Source organism: Panthera pardus, unplaced genomic scaffold, assembly GCF_024362965.1.
Source record: "Panthera pardus isolate Hobbes unplaced genomic scaffold, ASM2436296v1 HiC_scaffold_13, whole genome shotgun sequence".
NCBI lineage: Eukaryota > Metazoa > Chordata > Mammalia > Carnivora > Felidae > Panthera > Panthera pardus.
The window spans coordinates 28,122,726-28,139,992 of NW_026526688.1; the positions used below are offsets into that span (position 1 = coordinate 28,122,726).

The 17,267-nt window shown below is 40.4% G+C and overlaps 1 protein-coding gene across 1 annotated transcript; it reads left to right on the forward strand.

The window, feature by feature from the left end:
* Window positions 1–4,878: 4,878 nt before the first annotated feature.
* Window positions 4,879–17,053, forward strand: LEPROTL1 (leptin receptor overlapping transcript like 1). Its single transcript, XM_019466814.2, has 4 exons — window positions 4,879–5,009; window positions 11,863–11,938; window positions 13,636–13,822; window positions 14,775–17,053. Exons 1-4 carry the CDS (start codon window positions 4,994–4,996, stop codon window positions 14,889–14,891), a joined length of 396 nt encoding a protein of 131 aa, XP_019322359.1. The 5' UTR covers window positions 4,879–4,993; the 3' UTR covers window positions 14,892–17,053.
* The last annotated feature ends 214 nt before the right edge of the window (window positions 17,054–17,267 follow it).

Below are 17,267 nucleotides of genomic sequence, written 5' to 3' on the forward strand. Positions count from 1 at the left end.
CCACCAGTACCTAACAGGACCTGCCAGACACTGTTCTAGGCACTGGGGATACAGTAGTGAATAAAACAAAATTCAGGGGGTAGGAGAGGCAAACAAGTTCAAAATAACTGAAGCAAAGTAAATTAGGGGAAGGGTGGAACAAGAGGAGGCAGAACAGTGGAGACTTGGGATGGGACAGAGTGAGACTGGAATAATAAAGGTAATAGAAAATTCTGTTCTGAACATGTTGTTTTCAGGGACTATAAAGCATCCAGATAGACCTGTCAAACAGACACTTGAATATACAAGTCTGCATTTCAAAGCTAAAGTAAATTTGGTAGTTATGTTATCAAAATTAAGATGGTATTTATTGTCACAGGAAAAGGTACGATGCATATGGAGAGAATTTAGATATGCCAAAGAAGGAGGCCCAGAACTAAAACTAAGAGAACACTATCATTTGGACTCTGGGCAGAAGATCCTAGAAAGAGTCTGAAAAGTCGCCTCTGGTGAGATATGAGAAAAGCCAGGAGAATAGTTATATGGTAGCTGAGAGAAAGAGAAAGATCACCAGTATTTACTGTTGTTGAATCACAAAGCAACTTTTGGATTTTGCAATGTAGAGGTCATGAATTACCTTGACAGGAGAATTGCTGTTATTTGAGATCACATCATTTGCCACATACAGTCCTAGAGAGTGGTGAACAAAACATTAAAGTTGTACTAACTTACACTCTGGTGGGAGAGACAAACAACAAGTAATGTATAGTTCAGAAAAACAATACGTGCATTCAAGAACAAAACAGAGTAATGCACACACACAAAACCAGACTCTTAAATACAGAAAGCAAAGTGATGGTTCCAGAGGGGGGTGACTGGGGGGAGTGGGTGAAATAAAGGGGATTAAGAGGTTTCCAGTTATAAAATAAAAAAGTCACAGAGATGAAAAGTACAGCATAGGGAATATAGTCAAGAATACTGTAATGATGTTTGGTGGCAGATGGTTATGACACCTATCATGGTGAGCACTGAGGATAGAATTCTTGAATCAATATGTTGTACATCTGAAACTAATATAACATTGTATGTTAATTATAGTTCAATTTTTAAAAAAGAAGAAGAAAACAGGGTAATATAACGTGAAGTGCTATAATAAATAGGATGTCCAGGAAGGGTTCTGAGAAGCTACCGTTTGAGCTGAGATCTAAATGATAAGAGGCAGTTTCTTAAACCATCTCTGAGACACAGCAACAGGAATGTGTGGACCTGATTTGGGTCCTGATTCAAACAAACTATAAAATAAATGACAGTGATGAGACAATTGGAAATTTGAACATTGACTAGGTGTATGATGTTAAAGAATTGTTTTTTAGGTTTGATAAATGCACTGTGGTTACCTCATTTTTAATGATCCTTTTAGAAAAATACTAAAATACTAAAGATGAAATTATGTCTGGCATATTCTTCAAAATAATTTGGTGAAAAGTAATATAGGAGGGCAAATATAGGAGGGCAAAGAGGATGGGGAGTATAGACAAAACAGCATTGACCATATGTTCATATTTTAAGGTAGTTGATGGTACAGGGGAATTCATTATACTATTCTGACTACTTTTTATGTATTTAATTTTTCCATAATAACATTTTTTACATTTTTTAGGGTTTTTATTTATCTTTGAGAGAGAGAGAGACAGAGCATGAGCAGGGAAGGGACAGAAAGAGGGAGACAGAATCTGAAGCAGGCTCCAGGCTCCAAGCTGTCAGCACAGGGCCCGACGCAGGGCTCAAACTCACACACTGCCACATCATGACCTGAGCCAAAGTCAGACACTCAACCGACTGAGCCACCCAGACACCCCCATGATAACATTTTTTAAAAACCAAAACTAGGGGTTCCTGGATGGCTCAGTTGGCTAAGTGTCCAACTCTTGATTTTGGCTGAAGTCATGATCTCGTGCTCATGGGGTTGAGCCCTGCGTCGAGCTGTGCACTGACAGTGCAAAATCTCCCTGGGATTGTATCTCTATCTCATCTCTCTCTGCCCCTTCCCTGCTTGCACATGCTCTCTCTCTCTCCAAATAAATAAATAAACATTAACAAAAAAATAATAACTAAATCCTTCCCTGAAATTTCTCTGACTTGATCTGTAAGAGTTAGTAACTGCAAATTTATAAAACTGTGGAGAGGATGAAATCAGATATTTAAAGCACCAGGTACATACCGGCTGCTCAACCGACAGCAGCTCTCTCTTCCTCTCACCCCCATCCCAGTCTTTGTGAGTCAACTTTGGAGGATAAGAAGCCATCTGAGTAACTTTTGAAACCATGTAAGGTAACACAGATTAACTGTTTTATAAAGATATGTAGAGGACATTAAAGGATATAACATTAACTCACGTTTAGGATTCACTTGGCAAACTGATTAGGAAAACCCCTGACATGCCACCTTTTCCAGACAATTATTTTCAAGCTTTCATTTTCTTAGGAAATCTTCAGGGTGCTTGATAAAATTTCAGAGTCCTGGGCTGTGGCCCACAAATTGGCATTTTTAGGAAGCATCCCAAAGAATTCTGCAGGTAGTCTTTGAAATACAGTGGAAACAGTGTTGTTATGGCCTCAAGTGCCTCCAGACAACATGAGTAGACCAAAAATAGTCCTTAGGGCAGTGAGTCTTTTCTTGCTAGTAACATTGCGAATCTCATGGAAAAATCAACGGAGCATAATCTCATTGGATTCTGTGACCATGGAAGCAAAAGAAGTAGATAGATCCTTCTAACATGAAGAACAATCCTAGTTGCCTGTTAATGTCATCAAGGATGAATATTTGTACTCCCAAGAGAAAATTAGGGGACTAGTGCTTAACTCAGTTACTGGGGCTTGTGGAAGCCGAGAAAGGCTTCCTCAAATGTGATCTTTCCCCCAGAAGCTAGGAATCTATGGGATAAGAACCTATCACTTCCACCACCACGATTACCACCACCACTGGTCAGCTATCTCTATCATGTTCCCTCAACCATTGTGCTTTCGAGGATGAATACTGCAGAACAAAACAAGAAAGGTGTTGATGGTGACCATTTGGGATGGAATCCTTTACTTCTCCAGGAATTTTACCTACTCCTTTCAAGATGGTTGGGAGGAGGACCCATACACCTGCTTCAGTTTAGAGAAGTGAGCTGGTGGTTCACAGACTGTCTGAACAGCAACATGTCCATAGCATATGTTCAAGCTTGCTACAATCCTTAAATGGAAACTTTCTGGATACAGAAAACACCAGAATTGTTTGCACTAACTTGAATAGAAAAGAATTCTACTGCTCCATAAGATATCTATAGATTTATTGGGGGGCATTAAGCCTCAAGTGACCTCTTTCTTAAAAAATTGTAATTCAACCCTGAAAGTAATGGAGAGAAGCAGGGTAGGGCAATACCTTTAGCTCCCAGGACCTCTCATCTTAAAGCATTTTGGAAAAATCTCTTTAACCATTCACTCAACAAAGTTGTACATGCCACTTTTTCTTACCCCAGTGACTGAAAAGATTGAAAAATTCAAATCTTATGTCAAGCACCTCCACCTGTAACTTTTAAAAACTCTTCAAAAGGGGCACCTGGGAGGCTGTCCGTTAAGCATCTGACTTCGGTTCAGGTCACGATCTCATGGCCCCTGGTTCAAGCCCCCATCGGGCTCTGTGCTGGCAGCTCAGAGCCTGGATCCTGCTTCAGATTCTGTGCCTCTCTCTCTGCCCCTCCCCCGCTCACACTCTGTCTCTCTAAAAAATAAATAAACATTAAAAAAAAAAAACTTTCAAAAGATTCTTATTGCTCAGGAAAGGGGGGGAAATCTAATATAGGATGCTGCTGTCCTACTCTGACACGGAGCAGTCCCCCTGGCCTTCTGTCCTCTCTCCAACAGACCAGGCTCCTGGGGCCCAGTTTGCCTCCCAAGTTCACCATCCAACCACTCCCCCAACCTGCACCCCCAACATATTTTCTCTTCCCCATAACTGTTTTTCCCTTTTGTCTTCTAGTTATGCACCCGTTCATACTTCCCTTGTCCCTCCCTTGGGGAAATCTCTCTTATCTAAATAAAGGCTTTCAAAGGACTATCTACCCTTCTTCCTAGCAATTATCAGTCCCAATTTTACCTTTTGCGGGGGGGGGGGGGGGGGCAGGGGGGCTGTGTCTCTCTACAAACTGCAAGCTCCTTCAGGGCAGAAACCGCATCTAGGTTTGCTCACCGCAGGGCCTAGCCCTGTTCCCACACATAGTAAGCGTTCGATACATTTGTAGGATGACTTAAATGTATTTGTACCTCTGCTTTCTCCTTTTTCCTCTAGCCCTGCTACTACTAAAAACAAAAACAGCGATTCTCACAGACTCCCAAGAGATCGGATTTGTATTTAAATTTGTATTTGTTTGTAGTGGGTCCTGCTGCTCCTAATCTCTGGAGGTGGGTCTCAACAGAACCCTAGCTGTGTCGGAAATCGGGGAGCCAAGTGCAGACGTTCTAATTAGCCTTATTTCTCCTACTGCAAAGCAAGGGAGAAGAGAGAAAAGGGTGCGCTTTAAAGATCACATTTAAATGATGATCCTCCAAGGACATCCCCCCATGCCTCCCAAAGCACGGCGGCTACTCCCGCTCCTTTATCCTCCAAGAATCTGGGAGGCTGCGGAATCCGCGACGAAGGCTTCGGAGTGGAGTTCGCCCGAGCCTGAGGGGAATATGGGCATGGAACCGAGGCGAGGACTGAACGCCGGCGACCGCAGCGAGCCGCACGGCAGCGAAGCAGGGAAGGTGGCGGCCTGCCCGACCGCCCCCAGCCCGCCGCGCCCCCCGCGCCCCCGCGCGGGCGCGAGTCGCCGGCGGAAGTGCTGCGTCGTGCACTTCCGGGTGTTGTCTGGCAGCCGCCGCCGCCGCCGCCGCCGCCGCCGCCGTGCGTCTTGGATCTCCCGGCCGCCGCTACCGCCGCCGCCGCCGCCGCCGCCTCAGATCCTGGAGCCAGGAGCGACGTCACCGCCATGGCCGGCATCAAAGGTGGGCCTGGGGCGCAGGGCGCCGGAGGTCTGGGTGACCGCTCGAGGGGGGGAGGGGGCCCCACGCGGCCCCCGCCTGCCGCCTTCCCGGCCCCGGCGCGCGCCGCGGGGTCCCCGCGCTGGCGGCCGCCCCCCGCCCCTGGACCCCCGCCTCCGCCCTCGCAGCCTCGTAGCAGAGCTGGGCGCGGCGCCCTCCGGGAAAGGCCGGCGGGCGCGGCGGCTTCACCGTCGGCGCCCGCTTTCTGCTGATCTCGGCAGCCTCTGTCCCACCCATCGGCCCCCGTACAAAGAATGAAGTGGTCCGCGGTCTGCGAGAGTCCCGCAGCGCCTCGGGCATCCCACACGTTTTGCAGGAGTTTGCATCCGCGAGAGAGGCGAGCGGAGAGTGGTTTTGAGGGGGATGAGGCCGCTAGAGATGCCAGTTACGTGAAATCAGTGTCATTTGCCGCTTAAAGGCACAAGTGCGATCTTGGGGTGCTGAGCCGAACCGAGTCCCTCCGGAAAGCCTTGGAAGGACTTGGGGACGGTTCTTTCCGGAGCCTTGGCCAGCATATCCACTCTCAGGACCTGTGCTCGAAGCTTCACTGACTCCAAAAACTGATGCGTTTTGATTGTGTTTTGTTTTTCCGATAGTGTTAGACCGTATGAGCGACCCCGAGGTGCTCCTGTTCTCCACAAGTTGCACGTTGAGGCTTTTACATTTCAAAGTTTCAGTTGGGTTTTTTTTTTTTTTAATAAAATAGTTTAAAACTTCATGGAAAATTACTGGTTTATTCGTATATTTCCTTTAGAAATAAGGAAGGTTGCAATCTTTCCAGTTGTTTGGTAATTTTGTCAGTGTGATTAGAAATACCATTGACAACATTTTCAACTTTTTGACCACGAATTACGTTGGTTTCCTGACCTGCGAATTGTAGAAGGGGCAGGCATGCAGGAAATGAAGAACTTTGATAGTGTTTTTTTCTGCATAATTTATTTCCTTCAGGACAACTTTTATTGAACTGCTTTCCCAGAGTCACATTCTTACTCTTTCTGGTGTATTTTTAATGTCTGAGAACATTTCATTTCCGATATAAAACTTGGTAATTTGAGCAACAAAGATAATTTTTCGATCTGTTTTTTGAACTGTAATAGACCTTTTTGAATCCTTGTATGGAAAGGCATTTAGGGTAGAATGCTGTGGTTTTAAGGATGTGGCCAGTTTCCTAGTTCTTCCCCATTTCCTCAGTGTCATAAACGTAGGGAGTCTCTGTTGTAGGAAAATAACTGTAATTTCCTTCTCCGAATCTAGGAAAATATGAATCAGGTGAAAGTGCCACAGATGGAATTGTACTTACACTTTTGGTTTCAATAAGATTTTTTGATTGTTATGATTGTTTATCAGGATATTTTCTTTCTGTTGGGCTATCTTTATATTAAGCAGGAGTGTTGCTATCATTGGAGACCATTACTTATTTCTTAAGACATATTATTCGGTTATGTGTTAGATTTTTCTAGCAACTCCCAGGTTAGGGAACTGGTCCCTGCTACTCTAATTTCTTTGTAATCACAGAATCAGCACCCTGTCTCGAGAGAGTTTAGATAATTGGACTGTTCCATCATCCCTAGCCTAGAGGCTTTGGGAGTAGAAACTAGACTCATCTAAGTTTTGCCCTCCAAATGTTTCATCACTCATTTACAGTATAAATTCTTGCCTTATTGATGTGTCATCTGGGGCATCCATTTATACACGAATGATGAAATTTATGTATAAATCAGCCTAGTTGCTGATTTCATAAGATTGGAGAAACTTCACAAGTTTTGAGAACACTTTTGAGCAATTTAACCCCATTGTTTTTGTTTTTGTTTTTGTTTTTGTTTTTGTTTTATTATATCCAGTATGACTGGGCAGTGAGATGTCACATGAAGTTTTTTGATACTCGAATCTTACCTTGTTTTCATTTTCTGTTTATTTAAAAGAAATCTTTCATTAACTTTTTAAGAGTGTACTCAAAAAAATTTAGACTTCCTTTTTTGATAAGAACATAAATAATTGTTCTTTGTCATAAAAGAGTTACCCCCCAGAGACCATCAAGTAGTAAAGCTACTTGCCTTTTGGCCAAGATTACCATAAACCAGTATGCTTTTTGAGGTTTTTCTGCCTGATTTAAATTTTTTTTCAGTCTCCTTTCTCTTGTCAGAGGGCAGATCTTGCTTATGTGCAGTTCTGCCTCCTCTTTCTCATTTGTCTCAATATGGGAAACAAGATCTTCAAACTTAGAAAATTTTATGTCCCAGGTTACATGTAACAGTGATCATTTCTGGGTGGGGAAAGTTACTCTTCACTTAATTTTGTTCTGGCTATATGAATTGCTATTGAAAAAATACTATAAATGAACATATATGACTTAAAATTCTTTTTTTATTCTGCTGAAATTCACACACAACAGTGGAATCACAAAAATGAATAAATCAATGTCGGCTGAATAGGAGCCTAAGGGTCTATTTATAAAGAATGGTAGATTTAGTGTACGGGCTTTGTGACATCTGCTTTGTCTCTTTAGTGACCCTTGTTTCCTCCAGGATTCTAAATTATATTCTGGATAAATAAGTTGTTACTATATAGTATTTCTAGTGGTGAATTTAGCTGTTTGGCAACTACATTGAAAAAGTGGAGATGGTTCCCTGAAACTCATGTGACGCTGTATGTTAATTATACTGGAATTAAAATTTATTTAAAAATGGAGATGGTTTTTACTTTTTTAGCATGCCTTATAACAAATATCTTTAGTGTTCTCAGAATTATTTGCATTTTAGATCTAATCCAGTTCTCATAGAAGAAAGAACTGACATTCAGATATTATGATGTAGGCAGTAAATGGCTAGTAGGGTCTAGGGACCCATTGTCTTCTGATTTTCAGTTATGTGCTGTTTTTACTCTGGTGTGATCTTCCCCTCCTCTTCCCTTTTGTCCTTTTCTCTCTTTTTCTCCCCTTGGTTTCCTTTTATGCATTCTACAAATATTTATTATTCAGTGTTGAGAGCTGGGGTGTGAGCATCAACAACAGAAAAACTCTTTCCCTGCTGTGGTGGCGCTAACAGCTTGCAAGGAAAGACAGATACAAATTGATATAAAATTATAGCTGTGATAACTGAGCAAAGGGGATGTGTACAGGGCAAGAGAGCCTCTGCACATGCATGGCTCTCTGCCTGGAACGCTCCCCCCAGAAATCCTCATGATTCAGTTCCTCAGTTCATACAAATCTCTGCTCAGATGTCACCTCATCAGCGATGCCTTTCCAGGCCACTGTGTCTCAAAAAGCGCTCCACCTTCTTACTCTACCTGGTTTCTTTCATAGCACTTGACATTCATTTGCTTACTTTTGGTTTTTTACCATTTTGTTCTCCTGTTAGAATGTAAGCTTCATGGAGCAAGAGCTTTGATTTTTTTTTTTTCATTGCTTTATCTCTAGTATCAAGAACAGTGTGTGACACAGGTGCTCAGTAGATATTTGTTGAATGAATGAATGAATGAATGAATATGATAAGGGGAATTGGTCAAGTCAGGAGGTTTGGAATAACTTCACCAAGAAAGAAACGATTGAGCTGAGATCTTAAGGACATAGACGAGTTCACTTGGAGGAAAGAGGAAGGGAATGAAACCAGAATACAAGCTTCATGAGTGTGGAAGGGCCTTGTCTGGTTTATTTACATAAATAATCTCCAGCACCTGTTATATAGTTGGTTTGCAGTAAATATTTCTTGAATGAAATGAATGAATGAAAACGTATCTGAAGTAGAAGGACAATAGGTACAAGGGCCCTGTGGGGGAAGGAGCCTGCTGATTGCCAGGAGAGGAAAGGCCAGTGTCATTGACGTGCAGAGTACAAGGGCTAATAGCCTGGTGTGAGTGTGTCAGGAGAGTAAGCAGGGCCAGATTTTGAGGACCTATTTTGAATTGAACAAAACAAATGACAAACTCAATATTTTCCTCACAGTTTACATTTCACTCCATTGTAAATTTGAGGTTCCTCACTTGCTATAAAATAAAAGTGCAGGCTTTTTTCTTTCCTTTTTTCTGTAATTGAAAATATAATGGTATTATGGACTAAGTAAATGTGTTCAGGTTTTACATGACCTGCATCGGTGATCTAAGGGAAAACCAAATCTGCCGACCTACCACGTAAGTGGATGTCCTTGATTATGACCATTTTATTTATTTATTTTTTAATGTTTATTTATTTATTTTGAGAAAGAGGAAGGGAGAGAGAGTCTCAAGCAGGCTCTCTGCACTGTCAGCGCAGAACTGACATGGGGCTCAGTCTCACAAAACATGAGCTGAAATCAAGAGCCAGACGCTTAACTGACTGAGCCACCCAGGCACCCCAATTATTACCATTTTAATTCAGAGAAAGCTGTCAGTAGTACTGAGCAGCATTTAACCCCTTTACTGTTAATTTTGGTTTATATATGTTAGCTTTTGTCCTGGTAACTTTTAGTCCTTCTACAGCTCTTTTGGATTTTAATGTTTCTGTTAAGGTTAATAGACTGCATTAAAAACAAAAAACGCCTAAGTTATTCTTTTAGCCAGTGCAGTTGCAGAAATATAGGTTATATAGAACTCAAAATAAATTGATCATTCGTATCTTTGCTTAATTCTAAGCCACTAATAAACTGCCTATTCAAGAAAGTTGTTTCTACTTACTAATATATAGTAAAAAAAAGTTATAAAACACAACGCTTTGTGTGTGTGTGTGTATGTGTGTGTGTTTAATTTTAGAAACTGTGTTTCACCTATAGAATGTGTCTGTAGCTTGTGATATCTTAAAAAGTGATACCAAAGAAGGCTTGTACCCATTATCCTGCACATTTTCTAACATGTAGGAAATTACGGGAGGAAACCTAGCTATAGTTTTGTAAACTATGTAACATTTTTAAAAAATTTTTAGGGTTTTTATTTACCTTTGAGTGAGAGAGACAGAGCATGAGCAGGGGAGGGACAGAATGAGGGAGACAGAATCTGAAGCAGGCTCCAGGCTCCAAGCTGTCAGCACAGGGCCCGACGCAGGGCTCAAACTCACACACTGCCACATCATGACCTGAGCCGAAGTCAGATACTCAATCGACTGAGCCACCCAGACACCCCCATGATAACATTTTTTAAAAACCAAAACTAGGGGTTCCTGGATGGCTCAGTTGGCTAAGTGTCCAACTCTTGATTTTGGCTGAAGTCATGATCTCGTGCTCATGGGGTTGAGCCCTGCGTCGAGCTGTGCACTGACAGTGCAAAATCTCCCTGGGATTCTATCTCTCTCTCTATCTCTCTCTGCCCCTTCCCTGCTTGCACGTGCTCTCTCTCTCTCCAAATAAATAAATATTAACAAAAAAATAATAATAACTAAATACTCCCCTGAAATTTCTCTGACTTGATCTGTAAGAGTTAGTAACTGCAAATTTATAAAACTGTGGAGAAGATGAAATCAGATATTTAAAGCACCAGGTACATACCGGCTGCTCAACCGACAGCAGCTCTCTCTTCCTCTCACCCCCACCCCAGTCTTTGTGAGTCAACTTTGGAGGAAAGGAAGCCATCTGAGTAACTTTTGAAACCATGTAAGGTAACACAGATTAACTGTTTTATAAAGATATGTAGAGGACATTAAAGGATATAACATTAGCTCACGTTTAGGATTCACTTGGCAAACTGATTAAGAAAACCCCTGACATTCCACCTTTTCCAGACAGTTATTTTCAAGCTTTCATTTTCTTAGGAAATCTTCAGGGTGCTTGATAAAATTTCAGAGTCCTGGGCTGTGGCCCACAAATTGGCATTTTTAGGAAGCATCCCAAAGAATTCTGCAGATAGTCTTTGAAATACAGTGGAAACAGTGTTATGGTCTCAAGTGCCTCCAGACACATGGGTAGACCAAAATTAGTTGACTAAAATTATTAACTACCAGTATCCTTGGATACTTTTACTAGTTTTGAGCACAGTGAGGGTGCATGTGCAAGAAGCAGGAGCTGATCATGAGAGACTTTCCCATTTGATAAGGTTTCTAAAGTCTAGTAAAGCTGAGAAAGCAGAGTTTCTCCACATCCTGTTTTTCAAACTGTAATGATCTGTGGAGTAAATATAACACTAATGACTGGAAGAGCATTGATCTGGGAGGCTAGGATATTCATTAGAATTGGAGACAGTGGGGCACCTGGGTGGCTCAGGCTGTTAAGCGTTCAACTTCGGCTCAGGTCATGATCTCATGGTTCGCGGGTTTGAGACCCCGCGTCCGGCTCTCTGCTGACAGCTCAGAGCCTGGAGCCTGCTTCAGATTTTGTCTCCCTCTCTCTCTGCTCCTTCCCTGCTTACGCTCTGTCTCTCCTTCTCTCAAAAATAAATTTAAAAGAAGAAAAGAAGAAATGGAGACAGTAATGAGGGAATGTGGTGGTGTGCCCACAATAGGTCAGGGCCTTGAAAATCAGTGTTGCTTTATGTTGCTTTGAAGATGACCCCAAAAAACTTATTTTGAAACTATGGATAACTTACACTTTTGAAAATAACTCACTTTTTTTTTAGTGTTTATTTCGAGAGAGTGTGCATGCACACAGGAGTATGAGTGGGGGAGGGGCAGAGGGAGAGAATCCAGCCCAAGTGGAGCTCGATCTCATAAACCATGAGATCATGATCCGAAGATGCTTAACCAACTGAGCCACCCAGGCACCCTTGAAGATAAATCACTTTTAATGCATTCGTTTTTTGTGTTTTGCTTTTTGCTTCTGGGATCACAGGTAATGTTCAGATTGCTAATATTAATATTAATAAAAATAATATTAATTTAATATAATTAATATGTGTATTTGATTCTTTATTTACTTTGCAGCTTTGATTAGTTTATCCTTTGGAGGAGCAATTGGGCTGATGTTTTTGATGCTTGGATGTGCCCTTCCAATATACAAGTATGTAAAATTTTTGTCTTTTTTAGTGTTTTAGGGTAAATTTTTTCTACTTTTAAAGCTTTAAATTTTTTTTTAAATGAAAGCTTCTACTGTAGAAGTAATCCTAAGAAATGTTCATTTACCAAGGACAAATCTTTTTAAAAGTGCAAAAATCACTTTTTGGTTATTGCACTTCTGCTCAGTTTTGAGCATCTCTTAATAAAATTAAAGACAAGAAAATTTAAAATATCTTTTCAGCAAAAAAATACCAGAAGCAGGGTCGAGAGACAGTTGACTAAGAAAATAAAGTCATGTAAGCAATTATTTTCCATAGGAAAGAACTTTTAAAAATTTATAGGATAGATTAGTAAGAAAAATAAAACTAAATAGAAAAATCAACAATAAATATGAAAAAAGAACTGCAAGTTACTAATAAGCGCATGAAAATATACTCAGCCTCTCTCAAAATTAAATGAAATCCTTTGGTGACGGTAAGAGCTGGGGCAAACAGGCACTGTCGTGTATGAGAAGGGAGAGGTATAGCTTCATGTAGTCTCTCATCTTGGAAGCCAGTTTCCTTGTAGCTCTTAAAGTCTATATATTCCTTGAACTAGCCCTTCCACTTAGAATTTCTCATACAGGTCTCCTGGCAGATGTTTACAAAGGTATGTGTAGTGAGGGGAGAGTATGGATGTTCATGACAATCTTGTCTGTAATAACAAAAAAACCTGGAAGTATCCTAAAGGCCTGTCAAAAGAGAAATGGTTAAATTATAATATGTCCATCAATGGAAATAGTAGGCAATCTTAAAAACAATGAGGAGGAGCCAAGAGCTGTGAGTGCTGATATATAAAGATGTTCAAGATACATTGTTAAATGAAAAAGTGCAATGATTCATATTGTTAAAATTTATCCGTGTGGAAGTATGGAAGGATCCACAAGAAGGTTGTTAGGAGAGCAAGAGAGAGAAAGTAGGGAGACATGGGCAGCTTGGAGTTTTCACTTTTTGTGCTTTTTTTTTTTTAATTGACTTTTTATGTTGAAATGATTATGTATTATCAAGAAGTTGCAAAAAAATAGTACAGAGAGGTCCCCTGTATCCTTCACAGGCTTCCCCCGGTGGCTGTCGTACATAACTGTAGTTGTATTATCCAAACCAGGAAATTACACTGGCACAGTACAATAGCTAGACTGTTGATTCAAAGCCATCTATTTTCTATATTCTAACTTAAAGTCTTCAATATTACTTTCAGTTCATTTTCTACATTTTTATTTCAGTATTTTGGGAGTTCATAGTGACCTAACGAGAGTTTAGGGATGTTCCAGCTTTACCCTGAGAAGGCTGTCATTCATCAAGAAGTCAAGGGCATGAATCTTGAATTTTAAAAATTACTGTTACTATTTATATTTTCCATATGCCTCTTTATTTATAGCCTAAAATAAGAAAAATAATTTTGGTCCTTGATTCCAACTGCTATAATTTATAAAGCATTTTTTTAACATAAGGAATATTTAATCATTGTGTCATAATTCACTTTAGGAATACTATGATTCTAATTATTACTATTTTCAGTGTTCAGGTTATTGTTTATTTTTAAACTATGTCTTGTTTTGAACCTTGCAATATTTCTTTGGTCTTTATTTTTTAAAAGCATATATTATGTGTAGGAAAATGACATAGATAGCAAAAACTACATTAACTTATTTTTTTTTTCTAGCCAATACTGGCCTCTCTTTGTTCTGTTTTTTTACATCCTTTCACCTATTCCATACTGCATAGCAAGAAGATTAGTGGATGATACAGATGCTATGAGTAATGCTTGTAAGGAACTTGCCATATTTCTTACAACAGGCATTGTTGTCTCAGCTTTTGGGCTCCCTATTGTATTTGCCAGAGCACATCTGGTAAGTGTATATATTTTTCTATGAACGATTTTACATCAGACTAGGTTAAAATTGTCTCAGGAAAAAGGATAGAGATAATCTTTTGTTGTTAACTGATAAAAATGATATTGGAGAGGGCCGCCTGGGTGTCTCGGTAGGGTCAGCGTCCCAACTCTTGATCTCAGCTCAGGTGTTGATCTCAGGGTCATGAGTCAGGCCCCACATTAGGCGCCACGCTGGGTGTGAACCCTACTTTTAAAAAAAGAGGAAGAATGATACTGAAGAGCATGGCTGGGGTCTTCGGCAACAGTTGGCTTACCAGTTCTTCACTCTCAGAAGTGGGCACATCCTCTCACCCAGTGCTTAACAACCACAGGCCGCCCTCTGTAACTGATTAAAGGCCTGAGGAGATAGTGTGTTCTTTGCATGGGAAAGTGTGAAAGAGGAGAAGGGCCTGAGCTCTGTATACCTGGTCTTTCCTCCCAGACTCACCAGTCAGATTCATTCCCCCATCTCTGGGGACTTAGAGATGCCAGGGACTGACCACCCTTCCACATGGAGGGGGCGATTACTCCCCCTACTGCTTTAAAAGAATGTACATGGGTGTGTTTTCGTTTCCGGTACTTTAAATTTAATCTCTCTAGATAAGATTTTAGATTCACTGAAGAAGAGTTGGAGCAATTTCTTCATGAGCATTAAGTTGTAGAAGTCTCTGCTGCCTCCTCAGAATCCAAAAGTCTAACTTTTGAATAATGATCATTTTCATGACTTCCTGTCTTTTTAAAGGAAGCAAATTAAAAACAGCAATATAGAAGGACCATTAAGTGTTGAATAGAGCGAAAGTTACTATCACAGATCTTGCTTGTTTTTATATCATGATTGGCATAGAACTAGAATCTAGATTTGCTTTTCATTTTCTTTCTGTTTTTCCTACATCTGTTAACTTAAGTGTTTATCTGTCTTATTTCTCTAGATTGAGTGGGGAGCTTGTGCACTTGTTCTCACAGGAAACACAGTCATATTTGCAACTATCCTGGGCTTTTTCTTGGTCTTTGGAAGCAATGATGACTTCAGCTGGCAGCAGTGGTGAAGGAACTACTGAACTATTGTCAAATGGACTTCTTGTCATTTGTCGGCCATCCGCGCGCACAGGAGATGGGGCAGGGATGCTGAGTGGCACAGCAAGCCTCTTGGGGGTGTTCTCAGTGCTCCCCTCTCACTTTTATTGTAAGCATACTATTTTCACAGAGACTTGCTGAAGGATTAAAAGGATTTTCTCTTTTGGAAAAGCTTGACTGATTTCACACTTATCTCTAGTATGCTTTCTGTGGTGTCCTGCTGAATTTGAGTATTTATGTGTCCCTGTTTAGTTATTTTTTTTTTAATCAACATGCAATGTTAAGCATTTTTAAAATGTAATAACCATTTGCATTGGTTAGGAATTAGATTTCTGCTGGCTATTACTGGGCTAAAGGACATCTTTTGTCTTAAAATTATTTAACCTCCATTGCAAAAAGTTAAAAAAAAAAGTTTTCAATCAGTCAGGATGACATCACTCCCAATTTTATGCAGACCATTGGCATACCTTATAGACTGTACACTCAGTACGCATATAGCTGCATTTATACCTCAGAGGGGCCAAGTATTAATGCCCATGCCCTCCATAAAGGTTGCTGGTTTTGCCAGTAAGCAGGTGTTTTGTGGATTGAAAATTATTTTACGGAATTGCTACAAAGGAATGCTTTTCTTCTCAGTCGTTAGAGGAATTTATTGTTAAACTCAAAGGTAAGCGTGTAAAACCAGATTTTTGAGATGGTTTTTATTTATGTCTATTATAGATAGAGTGAGTTGCATTATGGGAAGAAACGATGTTGAAATTCCATTTTTTTAATCCTCTATTTATAAGTGAAATGTTTGATCTTCTATCAGCCTTTTCATATTTTTACTGTGGGTGAAGTGGAACATACTACTGATAAGGAAAAGTTGTAGTGTGCATCATTTAGACCGGGAAACCTTTCCCTGCTTCCTCCTTTTAACTTATTTTATACGTTGTATATATTAGGTAAATTAACTTTCCAAATATAGTTTGATAACACTTTAAATTAGAGGTGTTGATCTCACCTGGAAAGTACTTGCTATGCTCTACATGCTGAGTGCCCTGCCCCGCAAGGCCTTGACATGATTAACAAGTGACTTGTTAGTCTTGCACATAAGTCATGCATTAACAATTTAAGATTTAGACCATGGTAATTGTAGTTCTTACTCTCTAAGGTTATATCATATGTAATTTAAAAATATTTAAGACAAGTTTCCTGTATACCTCTCAACTTTTTTGATTTTTATTTCATCATGATAGATCTGCTGTTTCCTTTTAAATGGCACTTACTGTGTGAATTAATGCAAGGTAGCCAAATCCAGCTGTATAGCAGCTTCAGACACAGAAGACCTGACCAAAAAGTTCCCAGTAACCAGGCATGATCAAATCGTTGTGGTCATTTGCATCTCAACAATTATCAGTACCTTTTGCAAGAGCTAGTAACGAAGATGTTCAAGTTGGTCCGACAGTATTTTGTTGGGATATTTGTGTGATTTTTCACTATACTTACATAAAAATCGTTTTGCCTTCAGACAAAACTGAGTGATCATGACAGCTTTTATATAAAATTTATTTCTGAAGAAAATGGGAACCCATTTTGGGTTTGTTCAGCTTTTTACTAAAGATGCCTAAAGTCCACGTGTTTTATTGCCAGGCCCAGGTGGTGACTCTAGCTGTGAGATGGGAAGCAGAATGAGGTACCTGCGTGTGGCTGTCCCGCTTCTACAGCAGGCTGAAGACGGCTTGCAGTGTGACAGTGATGTAGCCCTAAAGGGGATGGTACAGGCGTGCATGAATTAGCTGGCCATATCGTTGGGAACTCAGTGCGTGGGATCTACTTGATTCTTTTTTTTGCAGGAAGTACACTCTCTGGCCCTTCCCGTTTTCTGTTCTAGAATATCAGTGCGGTGCACTGCGACTATTCTATTCACTTGGCCATAGACTCTTTCTCTAGCAGCCGCATATTTCTGTGTCTTTGTTGCGTTGGCAGCATTGTGTCTCTCGTCTTGCACACGAGCTTGACATAGTGCTGTCTGATCTCTAGGCTAGTTCTTTGAGCTGTGAATTTTCCATAGAACATGCACTGATACCGCATTGCCATTCTTCTACGGAAAGAAAACTTTTGATGATGAAACAATAAAGATTTTAAATATCTATGTTACTTTGTGGGTGTTTTTGAAATGCAAATATACTGCACACTTCAGCTCCTGAAGTGTGTGACTCATTTTAATAATGCAGTATATTAGTCATGAATGTTAGACTTGCAGAAGTTTCACTTCCAAAACAGAATTGAAACTGTAGTAGTAAATATTGCAAGGAAGCCCTGTGATTTTGAGCTATAGATTGGTAGAAGTAGGTTGGGGAAGTAGA

What these genes read in the sequence shown, in the direction of transcription:
- LEPROTL1 (XM_019466814.2), top strand. An exon ending in TGTGCCCTTCCAATATACAA is followed by an intron (nt 11,939 to 13,635) that starts GTATGTAAAATT and finishes TTTTTTTTCTAG; the next exon opens with CCAATACTGGCCTCTCTTTG. An exon ending in TATTTGCCAGAGCACATCTG is followed by an intron (nt 13,823 to 14,774) that starts GTAAGTGTATAT and finishes TTATTTCTCTAG; the next exon opens with ATTGAGTGGGGAGCTTGTGC.